This window comes from Melopsittacus undulatus, chromosome 2 (assembly GCF_012275295.1).
Source record: "Melopsittacus undulatus isolate bMelUnd1 chromosome 2, bMelUnd1.mat.Z, whole genome shotgun sequence".
In the NCBI taxonomy this organism is placed as follows: Eukaryota; Metazoa; Chordata; class Aves; order Psittaciformes; family Psittaculidae; genus Melopsittacus; species Melopsittacus undulatus.
Window position 1 is genome coordinate 102,747,279 of NC_047528.1, and position 17,739 is coordinate 102,765,017.

At 36.2% G+C, this 17,739-nt stretch overlaps 1 protein-coding gene across 2 annotated transcripts in view; it reads left to right on the forward strand.

Annotated features, from left to right (window-relative positions):
• TBC1D23 (TBC1 domain family member 23) overlaps positions 1-17,739 on the forward strand; it is a 35,048-nt gene that overhangs the window by 15,149 nt on the left and 2,160 nt on the right. The window contains exons 7-19 of one of the 2 annotated variants that reach the window (XM_031051329.2): positions 1,412-1,536; positions 1,651-1,694; positions 2,663-2,766; positions 3,527-3,649; positions 6,634-6,726; positions 8,417-8,587; positions 8,805-8,847; positions 9,570-9,679; positions 10,419-10,561; positions 11,651-11,695; positions 14,630-14,718; positions 16,340-16,475; positions 17,099-17,293. In XM_031051329.2, the coding sequence (XP_030907189.1) occupies positions 1,412-1,536; positions 1,651-1,694; positions 2,663-2,766; positions 3,527-3,649; positions 6,634-6,726; positions 8,417-8,587; positions 8,805-8,847; positions 9,570-9,679; positions 10,419-10,561; positions 11,651-11,695; positions 14,630-14,718; positions 16,340-16,475; positions 17,099-17,293 (1,421 nt within the window). The remainder of the gene's footprint in view (positions 1-1,411; positions 1,537-1,650; positions 1,695-2,662; positions 2,767-3,526; positions 3,650-6,633; positions 6,727-8,416; positions 8,588-8,804; positions 8,848-9,569; positions 9,680-10,418; positions 10,562-11,650; positions 11,696-14,629; positions 14,719-16,339; positions 16,476-17,098; positions 17,294-17,739) is intronic. The other variant, XM_031051330.2, reaches the window with a different exon arrangement.

The following is a 17,739-nucleotide window of genomic DNA, read 5'->3' on the forward strand; positions in this document are numbered from 1 at the left end:
AACCTGCAAGGTTGTGAGGGGGGCTTATTATTGGTTTTGAGCTTTTTTAAGATTTTTTAGGCTGCTGTCAATTTTAATATAGAAATGTCTCCAGGATCAATTTCCATATTTTCAAAATCTGCCTTTTGCCAATCATCAGCCTTTAAAAGAGGAATCAGTTCACTTTTACTACTGAGTCTCTGCTTTCTTTATATATATATACACACAATTTTCCTTAGCGAATATGAACTTCTTTGAAGTTGTTTATTAAAAGTTCAGTGATTCAGTAGGGAAAAAAAAAAAAATCTTCCCATTGAAAGGCAGATAAGCAAATGAGCTAGTGCAGCTGTCAGACCACAATGTCAGGCTTTCTGGTGTGCAATCTTAAAAAAATAAAATAAAATTTCTTAAATCTTGTTTTATGAGATTATATTAAAATTCCTTGTTTCATCTGCCAAAAAAAGTTAATCTGTATAGAGGTATTTCTAATGTGTAGCAAAACATAAGCAATGTTCAGAGACTTGTCATTGCCTCATTGTTCAGGGACATTTTGTCTTCAGTTGCGTTTCACTCAGATTTGGATAGATCTTATCACCTTTTGTTATAGAAGTATACTAAGAAGTGCTGAAATATTCCATGATAGTGTTTAGAAACACATACCAAGCTTTTGAAAGCTGTAGCTCTTTTGATACAGAATTAGTATGCATCACCACATTTGATAAGACCTCTGAGGCCAGCTAGTATGCATTTGAGTTAGGTATGATTGCAGATATTATCTGGCATGTATGAAAAGAAGTTCTTACTATTTTTTATCCACTTTGAACTCTGCATATCAGAGAAGATGTATTTTTAATTGGGAACATGGGAATGGGCAAACAGTTTATTAAATAGTAATGAAAATTTTCTGTCGCAAATGTTTAATTACTCAGCCACAAAGCATCATAATGTAATGTTGAGCAAGTGACATTGTCAAAACTAGTGTGCCACCATATTCAATTAGCTTGATTATACTGTGAAAAATGAAAGAAAGTTGTTTACAGGATCATTTCTAAGTCCTATTTGCTAAGCTAGTTGAATAAATGCGTTTTTTTATTATTGTCTCATCGTTGGTATTTAGCAGGGGCTATGAGCTAAACTGTATTCCAGCCTAATTATCTCTGGTTGAATTTGCAAGGCTGACAGTATACATCTGAGTTTGCCTTCACACTGGGAATATTTATTGACAGATAATCTGTAGTATTACTGCAGTGTTTCCATAAAAATTGGTTTTGAGGGTAGGACCGTCTTTCAATACATTGTGCAAACGTATGGTTTAGCATAATGGTTTTGGCTTTATGTTCTTTTAGATATCTTCTATCTTTGTTTAAAATGTTATCGCAACAAGATTGTTCCTGGTTATTGCTTTTTCTCACACTATTTTCTAAATTTTTAGCTTGGAAGCCTCTTCTCATATTACTGTTCAGCAGAAGTCACTCAGGCAATATGGGATGGATATCTACAACAAGCAGATCCATTCTTTATTTATTTCTTAATGTTAATTATCCTTGTCAATGCAAAGTAAGTGCATTGTGTTAATTCTTTGAAACATTCCTTGCTGACACACTTTAATCCACTTTTGTTTCATTTTGGTTTTACTGACTTAATCTGTTATTGTGATTTCACTGTTTTCAGAGACATTATCATAGCACAAGAATCAGATAAAGAAGAGATGATAAGTAAGTACCACTGTTATGTAATAGCTTCTCTTATTCAGCTGCTAGTGAAATATTTACCACATAGTACAATCCCTGTTATTATTTTTAATAACCAAATAACTGAATTATGTGTTTCCCTGTGATTTTTCTCATAAATGAATCCCCTCACCTACTAATTCCTGTCTTACTATTCCTTTGCTGCACCATATTTACCCTGCTTTTAATATTCCTTTATTGTGTTTCATTTTACTACTCCCACACCTAGTTTTATACTTCAGTTTGGAGCACTTGAATCTGACTCTTTAAGTCCAGAGCAGCAGTTTCAAATCTTTCTTCGAATCTACTGCACCTGGTGCATTTTCCAGAGTATCTTTGTATGCACTTAATTTGAGCCTAAGTCATTGTTCTTGCCTTACCTTCTTCAGGTTTTTTATAGAAATTACACTAAATTTCTTGTGAGCTTATTTCATCTGCCTTTGGGTTTTTTGGTTGGTTTCGTTTTTACGTGGCGTAATACAATATAATTAATAATCTCTAGTAGTTAAAAACGAGCGTGCTTGGAATTTTGCATCTTTGCCATGTACTGCAGAACTACACCCTTACCATCCTGGATCCGTATAACAGTATCACTGATTAAGTGTTGTGCTTTAGGGGATTACCTTTAAAAAGGGGAGTCCTCTTTAAAAAAAGCAGCTGACTTGGTATTACAACTGAAAACTAAAACTGTACAGATGTAAGAGCATGGTAAAAGATAATTTGCATGGAAGGTTTGAACTTCTAGCAAATAGCATAGGTTTCCTATGGATAAGGGGTATTTCCTCTATCTTCTCTTTCTACCTGGAGAGTGAATTGACATTCATGCTTAATCAAAAAACTCAATTGTGTTATGCCTTGTTAAGAATTAAGTTATTTTATGATGTGAAATTATGTATGGTGCTTCTATCCTGTGTATGAAATAATGGTGTACTTATGTTGTTTGTATGTCTCAGAGTTCTTAGAAACGTCACCAGCCAATCTTGATTTAGAAGATATAGAAGATCTCTTCTCTTTGGCACAATATTACTGTAGCAAAACTCCAGCTTCTTTCAGGAAGGTAATAAGAAAGTAGTTCTGAAATTCTTTTATTTTTGGAGTCTGTTTAAAATAGTTTCTGCTGACAATAACTTTGAATATTTCATTGTGATGTTATTTTTTTTTTCATGTTACTCTGGTGGTATTTAGTGTTAGGATCTTTGAAAGATAAGAAGGTCAAGTGAAACGTATTACAGGGAAGCTTCCCCGCAATATTCTCACTTTATGACTGATGACCTTGTTTTGCAAACCAGATTCTTGTAAGAACTGATGAAGCAAAAATGCCATACTGACACAACTGCTCTGTAGTAGACTGCACAGCAGTCCTAGCTGTAGTTGGAACAGCAGTCACTTTCTAGAGATAAAGCATTATCACCTCTGCTGTTCTTGCAGTTCTTCCTTACTCAAGGTATCTGACTTCAGTGAATTCATTAAATGAAAGTAATTGATAGTTATTGTCATTTTATGTACTTTCTCTGATATGTATAGACAGTTATATGAGATCTTTTGGGGGATGAAAAAATAAGAACAACCAACCAAAGAAACCCAAAAAACAGAAGTATTTCATCATGTTGGTATTGTCATTACCATGCTTGTGAACAAGTGTGCTTGTGATGGAAGGTCAGCCCTTGACATGATTTCAAAAAAAAAAGCTAAAAAAATTCATTGATCAAATTTCTTATGATATTGTGAACTAGTAACATTGTGGGTATAGTTTTGCTTTAAGAACTCACATCTAAAGACAGTGGCTTCAATTAATTTTTTTTTCTTTGCCTTATTAGGACAACCACAGTCTTTTTGGCAGCAGCTTGCTGGGCCTCAAAGATGATGACACAGACTTGAGCCAAGCTCTCTGTCTAGCAGTTTCCGTGTCAGAAATTCTTCAAGCAAATCAGCAACAAGGAGTTAGTGTATTGAATTACTATTACTCTTTCCTCTTCCCCCACCCATTCTTATTTGTGTATTAACAACTGTATTTTAAGTGCTAATAGCATGTATGAATATTTGCTATTTTAGGAAAAAGTATTCTTGTCTTGAAGTTATCTCCTTTGTAAATGATCTGCATATCGTAACATGTTTATACTGTAGTAACCAGAGCTAAAGCACAAGGAGCTTCATACAGCTGATTTGAATCTCAGGAATTGGAGCTTGAAGTAATATCTCACTAATTTGATTTCCTTTCCTAATGTAGTTATTGTAGAGGAAAATTTAAAACTCATTAATCATAGAATCATAGAATAGTTAGGGTTGGAAAGGACCTTAAGATCATCTAGTTCCAGCCCCCCTGCCATGGGCAGGGCCACCTCACACTAAACCAGGCTTCGTCCAACCTGGCCTTGAACACCACCAGGGATGGAGCATTCACAGGTTCCCTGGGCAACCCATTCCAGTGCCTCACCACCCTAACAGTAAAGAACTTCCACCTTATATCTAATCTAAACTTCCCATGTTGAAGTTTTAACCCATTACCCGTTGTCCTGTCACTACAGTCCCTAATGAATAGTCCCTCCCCAGCATCCTCATAGGCCCCCTTCAGATACTGGAAGGCTGCTATGAAGTCTCCACGCAGCCTATACTTGTGCAGGCTGAACAGCCCCAACCTTCTCAGCCTATCTTCATACAGGAGGTGCTACCCCTGTCCATCAGTTCTGTAGCCCCATCATAGAAGGCCACCAAATTGGTCAGGCAGGATTTCCCCTTAGTGAAGCCATGCTGGCTGTCACCAAGCACCTTGTTGTTTTTCATGTGCCTTAGCACATGGAAGGCATTCCAGGAGAATCTGCTCCAAGATTTTGCCAGGCACAGAGGTGAGACTGACTGGTCTGTAGCTCCCTGGGTCATCCATTTTCCTGTTCTTGAAAATGGGGGTTATAGTTCTGTTTTTCCAGTCATCGGGAACTTCACCTGACTGCCATGATCTTTCAAATATGTTGGACAGTGGTTTAGCAACTTCATTTGCCAGCTCCTTCAGGACCCATGGATGGATTTAGTCAGGTCCCATGGACTTGTGCACGTTTGGGTTCTTAAGATGGTCTCAAGCCAGATCCACTCCTACAGTGGTCCTAAGGTCTTCATTCTCACGGTCCCTGTGTCTGCCTTCCAAGACTTGAGTGGTGTGGTCAGAGCCTTTGCCAGTGAAGACTGTGGCAAAGAAGTCATTAAAAACCTCAGCCTTCTCCAAATCCAGAGTAGCCAGTTATCCTGACAGCTTCTGGAGAGGGCCCACATTGTCATTAGTCTGTCTTTTATTTGCAATGTCCCTATATAATCCCTTCCTGTTCCCTTTCACATCCCTAGCCAAGTTTAATTCTAACTGGGCCTTAGGTTTCCTAACCTGGTCCCTAGCTTCCCAGACAACATCCCTGTATTCTTCACAGGCTGCCTGTCCCTGCTTCCACCTTTTATAGGCCTCTTTTTTTTCCCCCCTGACTTTCCTCAGCGGCTCCTTATCCGTCCAAGGAGGTCTCCTGGCCCTCCTGCTGCACTTCCTTCTAGTCGGGATGCAACATTCCTGAGCTGGTAGCAGGTGATCCTTGAATATCAACCAACAGTCTTGGGCCCCTGTGCCCTCTAGGATTATATCCCATGGAACCTTGCTAAGCAGGTTCCTGAAGAGCCCAGAGTCTGCTCTCTTGAAGTCCAGGGCAGTGAGCTTGCTACACGCTCTTCTCACTGTCCTGAGGATCTTGAACTCGACCATCTCATAATCGGTGCAACCAAGGCTGCCCTGGAGCATCACATTTCCAGCCAGCCCTTCCCTGCTGGTTAGCACAGGGTCAAGCATGGCACCTCTCCTTATTGGCTCCTCTATTACTTGCAGAAGGAAGTTGTCTTCCATACAATCAAGGAACCTCCTGGATTGCTTGTACCAAGCTGTTCTGTCCCTCCAACAGATATCAAGGTGGTTAAGTCCCCCGTGAGAATAAGGGCCTGCAAGCATGAGGCTGTTCCTGTCTGTGTATAGAGCGCTTCGTCCACAGATTCCTCTTGATCAGGCGGTCTGTAACAGATCCCCACAGTAATGTCCCCCATATCTGTTCTCCCTTTAATCCTGACCCACAAACTCTCTGTTAACTGATCACCTGTCCACAGACAGAGTTCCATACTCTCCTACCTATCCCTAACGTAAATAGCAACTCCCCCTCCCTATCTGCCAGGCCTGGCTTTAGTTCTGAAGAGCCTAAATTCAGTACCTTTGAGAATAATGCTACTATGAAATTATTTGTCTTCTGTCAATGATAGGTTTAAACAAAAAAAATTGATTCATGCTATTTCTGTGATAGTTAATTGCAGGCATAGTTAGATGCAGGGACTTCACTTTGGGTATTTAAGACCAATAGTTGGATAATAGTATACCTGGATTACAATGTTTCTTATTGACTACTGTTTTTTTATAGCAGCTTCCAGGCCTCTTTCATTATGCGTGTTCTTCCCCTCTGCCCTCAGTCTTGCTGAGCATCTGTTCAATTCAGTGGGATATAAAACTATTCTTATGTGCTAAGTAGTAACAGGATGTTGGATTGGCACTTCAGAGTTGTCCCTTCTGATGTCTTGTTGATGTGTGTGCCCTTATACCCCCTATATTTCTTCTCAATAGAAGTGAAATAATTAAACGGTATGTATTGCACTTGAGTGATCCTTCATGATGTGCAAGCTGATGTATTAATGGGAAATTCCTATTGGAATACTGTTGGTGGTCTAGTAACTGCAGAAGTTCAGAATAATTCACATTAATCACGTGAAATAAGGTTTTTCAGTAAATGTTAGCCCCTTTGAGTGGTTCCTGTGGTATTGGAATTGGTATTAAAATATATTTGAATTATGTGCTTTCTCATCAATAATTACACAATTCTACGATTCTGTAATGGACAAAATCCTTTTCTTTCAGGAAGGAGTAAGGTTTTTTGTAGTGGATTGCCGTCCTGCAGAGCAGTACAATGCTGGGCATTTATCAACAGCGTTTCATTTAGACTCAGATTTGGTATGTATTATTTTCTTACTGATTTTTAAATCCTGAGTTAAACAGAAGGAGAAAGAAATGTCTGTCTCCAAAAAAAATATACTATCTTTAGTTTAGGCTCTGTACTGCAGTTTCTAGTTGTGTGATGAGGTTTCAAAAGTTAGCTTCCCTAAAGGAGCTTTGTAAAACCATCATTTTACTGATAAGTTTAGTCCTTAATGACATTAGAACTTGGGATTCCAAACTTCCTGTTTTTTGGTTAGAAGTGGAAACCCATACTGCATAAAGCCTAGACTTTGCTTGGAGGAGAAATCTATTTTTAGCATTGTAATTTCTACTGAAAGGTGTCATTAATTTCAACAAGTAGCCTTTTTTAATTTTTTTTTTCCGCAACCAGTCTTAACTACAGCCTGCTTGTAAGGAGCATGTCTTGAAAAGAGTTTAGTTGCTCCTTTAAAATTTTTGCAGTGCAATATGAGAGAGGAAGTGCATTAATATGTGAACTGAGATGTACTACAGACTAATTAATAGTCTGTAGACTAATTAATAGTACATGAAAAAGAAGTCCCTGAAGACAATTCTTCAATTGGATGCAATTAGTTCATATGTATTTAAATTACATATTGGAATTAACTTCTGCAGTGTGTGAGTTGGTATGGTTAGGATCCTTCATTAACCATGCTGGATGAAAAGTTGCCAGGTTCATCTCTGGTTTTAGAAGTTTAATGCCAGTTTAATTAATCCCCCTACACATTGTAGGGGGAATAATTTTGGGGAAAAAAGTCATTAATGGAACTTCAGTGCATTTTATACACTTGTATGTGTGAAGTACATACAGCTTACTTTAAGGGAAGGCAATGGGGAAAGCACTTTGGAATCTATCTCATTTAAAGGTAGTCTTAGATGAAGTAGTGATTTAGCACCTGCACAATTTTATTGCATTATCATTTGGCTCTAGGAAGACCCCACTTAAAATTCAGTTTGACTTATTGATGGCTAGATTGTGTATTTGTTACTTCATATTTCATCATTTGATGCAGTGTAAAGGGAAAGTAATGCGAATTCCTTTGTTCCTTTTCCTTCCCCCAAATCCAGTTACAGGTCAATATTTCCTTATTAATTGAAAATAGCCCTTCAGGACACCACAGCCTTGACTTGTTGAGAGATCTAAGAATCCCAGCTATTTCTTTGTATTCCTGATTGTAATTTTATTTTGTCTAAATCTTGATAAGTAAATGAGAAAAATACTTAGCAGTGAGACAACAAAAGGAGGACCTTACTGGCACCTAGAAATTCTGCCTATTCTTAAGGGTTTCAAAACTGCAGAGTTTGAATGTGTTGTATTCAAGCATATGAAATAAGGAAATTGGTCCCTCTGCCATATTGCCAACTTAATGCAACATGAAAGTTGTGAAGACTTTTTCTACTAATATTTGGTGTTTGCAATAATACACTAAAAATTGGTTAGCTACACTTCTTTTCTGGGGAGAGCAATGTAGAGTGAGGGGGGGGAAAAAGGACCATTCTCACTGTTCTTCATGTAACATGAGATCTCAGTTAGGCTTTTTTGTGTGCATATATCTTGTACAATGCTGATATTGCCTTCTTTGTGCTCAACAAATAATAACAATTTTTAATGTCTCTATCTTTTCACAAGTGGTGTTACAGTATTCTGGTGTCAAGCCTCATTTTTTGTTTGTTTGTTCCACAGATGCTTCAAAACCCATCAGAATTTGCACAGTCTGTAAAATCCCTATTAGAAGCACAAAAACAATCTATTGAGTCTGGCTCCATAGCTGGTGGAGAACATCTCTGCTTCATGGGAAGTGGCAGGGAAGAAGAAGATATGTATATGAACATGGTGCTAGCACACTTCTTACAGGTACAACTAAATTGCTGCTGATTTTAATAGCTGAGATAAAGCATGTCTGCACATAATATCAATATTAAATGGAAAATATTTTCCCCTTCAAATCTTAAGTGTTTTTACATTACTCAGGGTTACAGTTTTTATGAAATGAACCTATGTGTCATTACCATGCTTGCAGAACTCATTTCACAGGTGTTTGCTTCAACCAAAAATGTCTTTTCTATTGCAGAAAAATAAGGAGTATGTAAGCATTGCCAAAGGAGGATTTATGGGTAAGCTTATTAATAATGATCTTTGGCTTGAAAAAGCTTGATGTATTAATTCTGTTGATATTTTTACTAGGCTTCGGCTAAAAATCAGCTAATGGAATAACAAATAATTCTCATTTGTTAGTTTTTTGCTTTGTGCAAATCAACACTGTGCACTTGCACATTTGTGGTTAACTGTTATGGTTTACCCACATTTCTGAATGGAGAAAAATTTAATTCAAGATGTGGGGAAATGCCCTTGTTCTAACTTCTTGTCCTTGATGTTTAGTCTCTGTAGATTGCAGATCTGTATGAAGATGTTACTTCATAATCACTATTAACTTGTTTTTTCTTAAACCATCAGTTCATAATTGTGCAGTCTATGTTTCTGGAGTCAATGAGATTCTACAACCTGATTGTGAAGAGATTTGTGCTACAATATAAGTATAGAGACATTACTAGACAATATGTGCAGTGTCATAACAGTTATCTTTAGGGTCAAAGCAGTGATTCATTTTTAGTTGCTGCTGTATTTTAATTATTTGCTTTACTAAAATAAAGATTATCCTAATGCCATTTCACTACTGAAAGAAAAGCCAAGGATGATTATAGTAGTATCTGGATTTATCTATTTTATTAAATCATTTTAAGCAAAAATTGCTACTGATTAGTCTTGGATATACAGCATTTTCATCAACAGACTAGTTCCAGTGTAGTTCTGAATATTTTTAATGGTCTTTTAACAGCCCTCCAGCAGCATTTAGCAGATATCAATGTGGAAGGACCAGAAAATGGATATGGCCACTGGATTGCTAGTACCTCAGGCTCAAGAAGTAGCATAAACTCCTCTGTTGATGTAAGTGAATTTTAAGCTTAAGTGATATAGTGGGATCGGAGCTGCAGGTGTACTGAATTTTTTTTTTATTCCTCATTTTGTTCTGTAAAATAGATTGCTGCAAGTCATTGTTTTCAGTTATGTATTTAATTTCTGAATTATATTCACTGTCTAGGTGGAGGTGACATAAACATTTTCATCCTCTTGAGAGGAAAAGCTTGCTGTAGTCATTATCCAGCAGAATATGTAATGGACAATTCTTTTTCCTGTCTCCTCTTCACTCTGGGAATAAATTACTATCAAACTAGCATTCGGTTTCATGGGAAAGCTCAAAATTGTCTCTTCTACAGCTGATATGTTGTAGTGTGAGATGTCCCTGCCCATGGCAGGGGGGTTGGAACTAGATGATCTTAAGGTCCTTTCCAACCCTAACTATTCTATGATTCTATGTAGAATTTGGCTTTTAATTTTGATAACATTTATCATTAATAGAATTCTTTCCTCTCTAGATTTTTGTAGCAGAGTGCTTAGTTAACAAGGTTTGTTAAGCTTGCTTTACTTTATTGGATCATCTTTAGCTCAGACACATACTATTGCTGTCATTTGATAGAACTCTAAAATAATACTTACTGCTGTAATTAATGCTGTACTCAGTACCAGAAAGTAGGTTACTATTTTATAGCCTGTTTCCTTTCTTAACAAACTAGAGATGATATATCATTATTTTTATACAATTATCTGAGAGGAATTACTTTTACAGGGTGATTCTCCTAATGGTTCAAGTGATGGAAAAGGAGTAAAGTCCCTGGTGAATAAAATGACAGTTGCTTTAAAGACTAAATCTGTAAATGTGAAAGAAAAAGTTATTAGTTTTATTGAAAATACATCTACTCCAGTGGACAGGTATGTCATTAATATCTCACTGTGAATTAGCAATGGGGAATGGCTTCCTGTTTCAGATGGCTAATTTGCAAATGTGAAAATGTGCTAATTAGGAAAAAAGTTATCTTCCAGTTTCAGATTTTAGATTTCCTATCCTCTTCACAGTTTTATCATGACACAATAAGTCTCCTGTGCTGCCTTAGTATTGAAAGGCCACTGTGAGCAGCCTTTTCTCTTAAATGTGCATCTGGAATTTGTCACTGCATGGTAGTTTGACTTCTTACAATGTGTCAGTTCTGTATTCAGTCTAAAGGTCAAGAATGATTTAATTTTCATTTCGGTTCCTCTTCATCCTTGACCCTTAATGAGTGAATAACAGATTCTGGACGGGGGTTTTTTTGGTTGGTTGGGTTTGTTTTGTTTTGGGTCTTTTACTGCCCAATCATGTCGAGTACTAGTTAACTTTCTTGAAGATCTTGATTTTTTTTTTTTTTCAAGTCCTGATGTAAAGCTGCTTTTCAATCCCAAAATCCACTCTTGTTCATTTTTTGTATCTTCAAATAAAGCTGGCAAGAAGAGTGTGCAAACATGTTAAAAGACACTCTCAAAGTCGGAAGTCATCATTCCAAGTACTTAGTAACAGCTTTCATCTGACAAAGCTTTACTTGAATAGCTTGTTTTAGAGTTCTTTAAAATGCAGCCTTTGGAGGCTTATGTTGTTAAGACATTGGTATGCAGGAATCTCACAGAGCTGGTGTAGGTACAAATTACTGCTTCTTTTTGTGTTGGAAAAGGATTTTTTAGAATTACGCCACAACTAGAGGCAAAACTTCTTAAATAGCACTCAGTAGTAGTTTTTGTTGTCGGATAATTAAGTAAGGCTTATGTGTAAGCCATACATAGCATGAAGAATGCATCTTTTAGTGGAACTTTTACAGATATTTCTCGACCTCATGGCTAACTGTCATGAAGCTTTTATTTACAAGCATCCTTCTTGAAGAAGACACATTGCCAATATAGAGCCTTTCAATTATTTATTTAGATTTTTCCTTTAAATTTTTTTTTTTGTTTTAATTCTTCTGTTTTGTCCTCTGCCCCAATATACTGTAGAATACCTTTCAATATTCCCTGGCCAGACAGAGCAAGCCTGGAGCGGTAAGCTTGATAATTAAGCAGTCTGACTAAACCCACCTTTGTCGTACTTAGCATGGCATTGCAATATCTGTAAGCATTGGTTACACTGACAAAATTGCTCACATATTTTTATATTAATTTACGGGGGTTGAATATATTAAAGCTATCAGTTTTTACAAGTACTGGTCAGGGGACTAGAGGTAGAAAAAGAATGTATTGGCAGTGCTTTCTTTTCTTAGTTTCTGTTTTGTTATTTCTGTTCCTTACCATTGCTTTTTATAAAATTTTTTTGTCTTACTTGTCATTTCCCTGTGTACATTTTGTTAGTGACTTGTACCATAGGTACCAGTACCAGTAGCAATCATTGAACAAATTATGGCTTAAGGTCTTAGCAAGTGAGACTACAGCTATAAAAAAGACTTCCTATAAACTGTTCATAAATCATCATCAGAGCCTAGATATAACAGGGAACCCATACTTAAATTCTGTCTGGAAATCTTAAAATTATATGGTTCTCAGCACATGCTGATAGAACATGCTGATAGAAACAGAGGTTCTCATTACTGGGAAAATAGCAGTGCTGAGTTAATAATTGCCTTGCAACTCTCCCTCATCTTATTCACATAACTACTGCATTTTCACAGAAATCTAGTCTCTTCACATTCATCTGAGATTTACTACATTATAATTGTTTCAGAAATAAAAACTGTGACTTGAGGTTATATAAAATTACTTAGCTTTTGACTCTTATAGACTGAAAAGTGTGAAGATTGGTGCTAGAAAAATTAATTAAGGTTTTAAATTTTGAGTTTTCAAGGATTTTGGACCAATTCTTTCAAATAGTTTGCACATAAATTGACATAGGATTTACCCATATGCATGACAGAATAGTGGTGTCTGAGCAAAACCAACAGTAATAATGTTAACTAGTATTCTTAAAAGTGGGAATATCTCAGTATCACATAATATGTTTTGTTAATTTAGAAATCCTAAAGATTATGGGGATTTCTTCACACGTTTTATTGATCAGGTTTTAGAATATGGTTAACTTAAAACACTTGGTGAGTGTATTCTATAACTGAAAGACACTTGAATCTGTATCTGTAGCCAAGAAGTTTTGATATACTGAGATTTTATTTCAGTTATTTTACTTGTTACTTTCACTCACATAGCTTATCTTCTTTCCTTGGGAAAAGGAATATAGATCATAGATCAGTAGACTGTTCTCTTAAAACTGAAGCTCTTAAAAACCTGGAATGGCATTCTTTTCCCATCCATTCAATTAGATCCACTTTGTGTTTATCACCAATATATTTCATTTTGAAGATTTGCCACTAAAAGGAACTGCATTCAATTTCTAACAATGTTATGATGGCATTCCATGTAAATAGGTTAAAGGAAATCCATATCTAGTTTGAAATGTTACCAGATTTTTATAAAATAGCTTTTTACTTTCTCTTGTCTTGACTGACTTGTAAACACCAATAAGATCTTTTAAATCCTCTCTGTGTAATTCAATGTAACACTATTTAGTTGTGCTTTCTTACTCAATTCATTATGTATTACTAAAGCATATTCACAAAAGCCTCCATATAGAAGCACTGCCTTCTTGAATTGTCAGTGTCATTGATGCTTATTGTCGTCAACACTAATGAGCATGTTTTTGTATGTTTAGTTTTTGTTTCATTGTAGAATGCATTTCTGGTTTGGGTTTAAGTGGAGCTTTTCTTCTCCTATTAAATACTTCTTTGGTTTTATCTACATAAGAAAGAAACGTGTGTTTTTACTAGACTTGCAAATATGCGCTCACATGTAAATAACTACTAGGATTCATAATACTGTGGTGGTTCTACAGTAGCATGTAAACTGGAGTTTTTTGAATATACTTAAAATAGGAACTAGGGCACAAAGTTTATAGGAAATATGAATAAGCATTATGGGGCAGAAGGTTATAGAACTGAAATGGGAGGAAGGGACAGATGTGTTTTGATTTTGTTTGTTTTGGGTTGGTTTTGTTGTTTTTTTTTTTAAACTACAGCATGTTGCCAGTTCTAGAGGCTAAAAGTTAGCCTTTAGTAATTTTTTTTTTCAGCAGTCACCTTGTTTATGGCTCTCTGAACCTTTAGATTTTGTGGTATTGTTTAGGTATTCCCAGCAATTGAGGGCCAGAACTTTTAACCTCGCAGATGTGACCATGTAATCACCGCACTCTGAGTTGAAGCATTAAAATATCTCAAGCTTTGCAGCTGTTAATGACAAACACTAAGACTCAGTTGTGCTTTTATGTCATTAATACAATTTATAGAAATAGATTTAAATGTGGCTTTTGAGTCAGTATCTATGCAGGAAGGAAGGTAGGAATTTGCCACATGCTGGAGAAAGTAACAGGAAATCAGAATTCACACTACAAGGTAGGGTTTATAATAACCTCACTTTGAAGTGCTTAAGGTATTTTGTTATCTTCTGAGGAATGAAAAATGAGCTTCTAGACATGTTAGTTAATAGTTTTTTCATTTTATTCTCCATCCCAATTTGGAATCCTTGTAAAGTTGTCCTGACTGTCCAGAAATGTTTCAGTTTCATGCTATAAACTTCATAGCAGGTTATCAGTTTTTAGGTCTCTAATATATTTTGTCAGAAGTTGGGTTTTGGAGGGTTTGTTTTGATTGGTTGGTTGGTTTGTTTTAAACAAAAAAAAAGTATTTATTTTCATGTTCTTTATTACAATAGTCAGCCTTGCCAAGTAACTGAAAACACGCTTTCGCTAACCAAATCGCTTGTTGGGTCAGTCACAGCTTCCTTGCAGGCAGCTGCACAAAATTCTCTCCTCTTTCTCAGTTGTGCAGTTGTGTTTACATTTTTCTAATATGTTATTGTACGTGTCATACCATCAGTTTGCAACTTGCTTTTCTTCTCTTACCCCATGTTGTCTCCTGCCCATTTCATTGCCAACAGACATGTAAGCAGCAGTGACAGAGTAGGAAAACCCTACCGTGGTGTGAAACCAGTATTCAGCATCGGAGATGAAGAGGAATATGATACTGGTACAGTAGAAGATTTTTCCTTTTACCTAGAAGAGCTTATTTAGACAAAGTTATTAAATTTGAGAGATAAGAGCATTTTATAAGTGTCTTACAACTTGGCATTTTTCTAATTGTCATCTTGGATTGTGTTTGTTATCCTGTGCCTAGGGCACTATACTGAAAGTATAGTTGGAGCTAGACTTTAGATGCCTAATGTGTAAGCACCTTTCCAGTGTTTTGGACTTTGCTTTTTAATACTGAATCTATTAATAATTGATTCATCTCTTGATATGCATGTAAAATGCTGTGGGAAATACACGCAAATTATATTGATTTTTTTTTTTTCATCTAGTTGAAAAATTACAGAAAGGACACAACAAGACAAAACTGGAATTTCACACTTTTCACAGAGGAGGTTATTTTTGAGACTAGCGCTAATGTTAGAATGGCACAGACCTAGTGCTGTCCTGGTTTGTTCTGTTAGCATTAGCTCACTCCTAGCCATTGTCATCTCACAAGTAACTGTTCTGTGCCCAAAAGGCATACTTAGCTTCCATGTGAGAAACAAATAACTAGACTAAGAATCTTTGACTTGAAAAAGATATAGTTTAGGAAGATTAATGAGAGAGATTCATAGGATCTCGAGCTGTTTAAATAAGAATGATGACAAGCAGCTGATCATTGTTTGTCTGGTGTAAGAACTGGGAAGGAACAAAATGGAACTATCAGGCAGAAGCTTTAACACTAATGAGATACTGCTCTAAATGCCATGTAACTAAGTTTGCACAGTTTTTTGAGCATCCATTATAGTGTTTGGCAAAGTGTGTGGATTCAGGAAATTGTGTCCTCAAAGACCTGTCTAGAACATGTTTTCAGTAATGGTTCTTTGCTAATTTCTATTTACATTTGCTTTTAAAAGCACTATTAGTAAGTAAGCAGAATTGCGACAATGATTTGAATAAGCAAACCCAATGTATATGAAGTTCATGTTATTTTGGTATAGAAGAATGCAAAAAGTGAGCCTGTTTCTGTATAATTGTTTTTGTGAAGTTTAGTGGGGGTTTTTTTGTAGTAAATAATTGCAATTTGCTGTAAAAATTGTAGTCTTTTCTAGGTGGCCCTGCTTTGAGTAGGAGAGACCAGGTGACTTCCAGAGATCCCTTCCATCCTCAACCATTCTGTGATTATGCAAAATGAGAATGGGCCTTATTCCATTCATTTAAATTTCATAATTTTTTTTGGTGAAAATCTTTTGGAAAGTGTGGTTTTAATTCTGAATTGCTTTGAAATAAATAGTTTAACGAAGTGTAGAAAACTGAGCACTACACACCCATGTAGTTAACGTGGTTCTGGTAGTCTTTGCCAAAATCTATTGGTGTTACAGATGCAAAAAGTTCACATGGCTGCAAGATATAAGAAATCTTCTGAGTTGAAAATAGTTCTCTGTTGAGAGAGAATTAAAAGAGAAATATCAGACATGTGCCCTTTTCGTTCTTCCCTCTGAACAATTCTTTATGGCTAGGTAGGCGTTGGCTTGAACCAGCGTAGCTGCAGTGGGTTGGAATTGAAAAATTGTCTGATGTTGTGTTTGAAAATATTTGTATTTTTATTTTTTTACTTATACCTCTTCCCTTCAAAATAGATGAAATTGATAGCTCTTCGATGTCGGATGATGATCGAAAAGAGGTTGTCAACATCCAAACATGGATAAATAAACCTGATGTGAAGTATAACTTCCCCTGTAATGAAGTAAAAGAAAATGGGCATATGTTTCCCAGGTACTGGAGATAGTTCTAAGCTTCATCAAAATGTCTGTCGTGATACATATTTAAATATATATATATATATGTCAGACAGTGATGCATATTTAAATATATATATATATATATATCAGACAGTTAAGTTATTCTTTATATTAAACTAGGAAATAAAGGTGTAAACCAACCTAGAACAAAATGTTAACATTGTATTTGCAGTGTTACAGAATGGTAATTATGTACAAAACCTAGCATGAAGTCTTACTTTGTAAAAGATAGTAAGAGAATTATGCTCAGTATACATAGGCTTATTTTTCAAGACCAGGTAGACCCAAGTACCTGTGGCTCATGTGGTTTTTTTTCTTGTCTAGTTGTTTGTGCCTTGTAGTACGCACCCATCTTGCCCCTAAGATTAAGTGACCTTGGTAATCCTGGAAGAGCAGAACATGCTTTGGCTTCCCCAAAGAGTACAAACCCTGTTGAATCTGGGTAGCAGAAAATTATGTGGACTTTTTCTTAGTCATGGTCAGATTTGGGAACTTCCATCTGTCTCTCTAAGTAGCTTATTTGTAGAATTTAGCTTTCTAAATAGCTGATATTTAGTTCATTAGCAAATTTAACATGTATTTTTCTTTTCCTTAAAGTCATCTACTAGTAACAGCAACTCATATGTACTGTTTGAGAGAGATTCCATCACGAAAGGGACTGGCTTACATACAGTCTCGACAGGCACTCAACTCTGTAGTGAAAATCACATCTAAGAAGAAACATCCAGAATTGATCACCTTTAAATATGGAAATAGCAATCCTTCAGGCATAGAAATTTTGGCAGTTGAAAGGTAAGCCATTTCAGTAGCAGAGATGTTAATGATATTCAGAGCACTGTCAACAGGAAATCAGGGGCATGCTATAATTCCCATAATTGAGTTGAAAAGTGATAATTTTTATTTAGAAATAGATAATTCAAATGTGAACTAGAAAAAAGTCAGCAGAATAAGTAGAGTTTACAAGACCCAGCAGAGAGGAACTCCATGGTCTGCAATGAGAGTTGCTGGGGATGGGATGCATGCAACTGGTTTGGGTTTTTGTTATATGTCTTAAATGAAAACAAAACAGACATACTACAGCCAAAAGTGTGGATTTGTGAAGAGTGGTATTTAAGAAAGTGGTGTTTCTTCTGTGTTGTCTTTTCTGGGACATCAGACTCTTCCTATGCACTGCGCAAAGAGTCCAGAAGCCTAACCTCAAAACTCCAAACCCCTGAAACCTGATTCCTTAAAGTTAG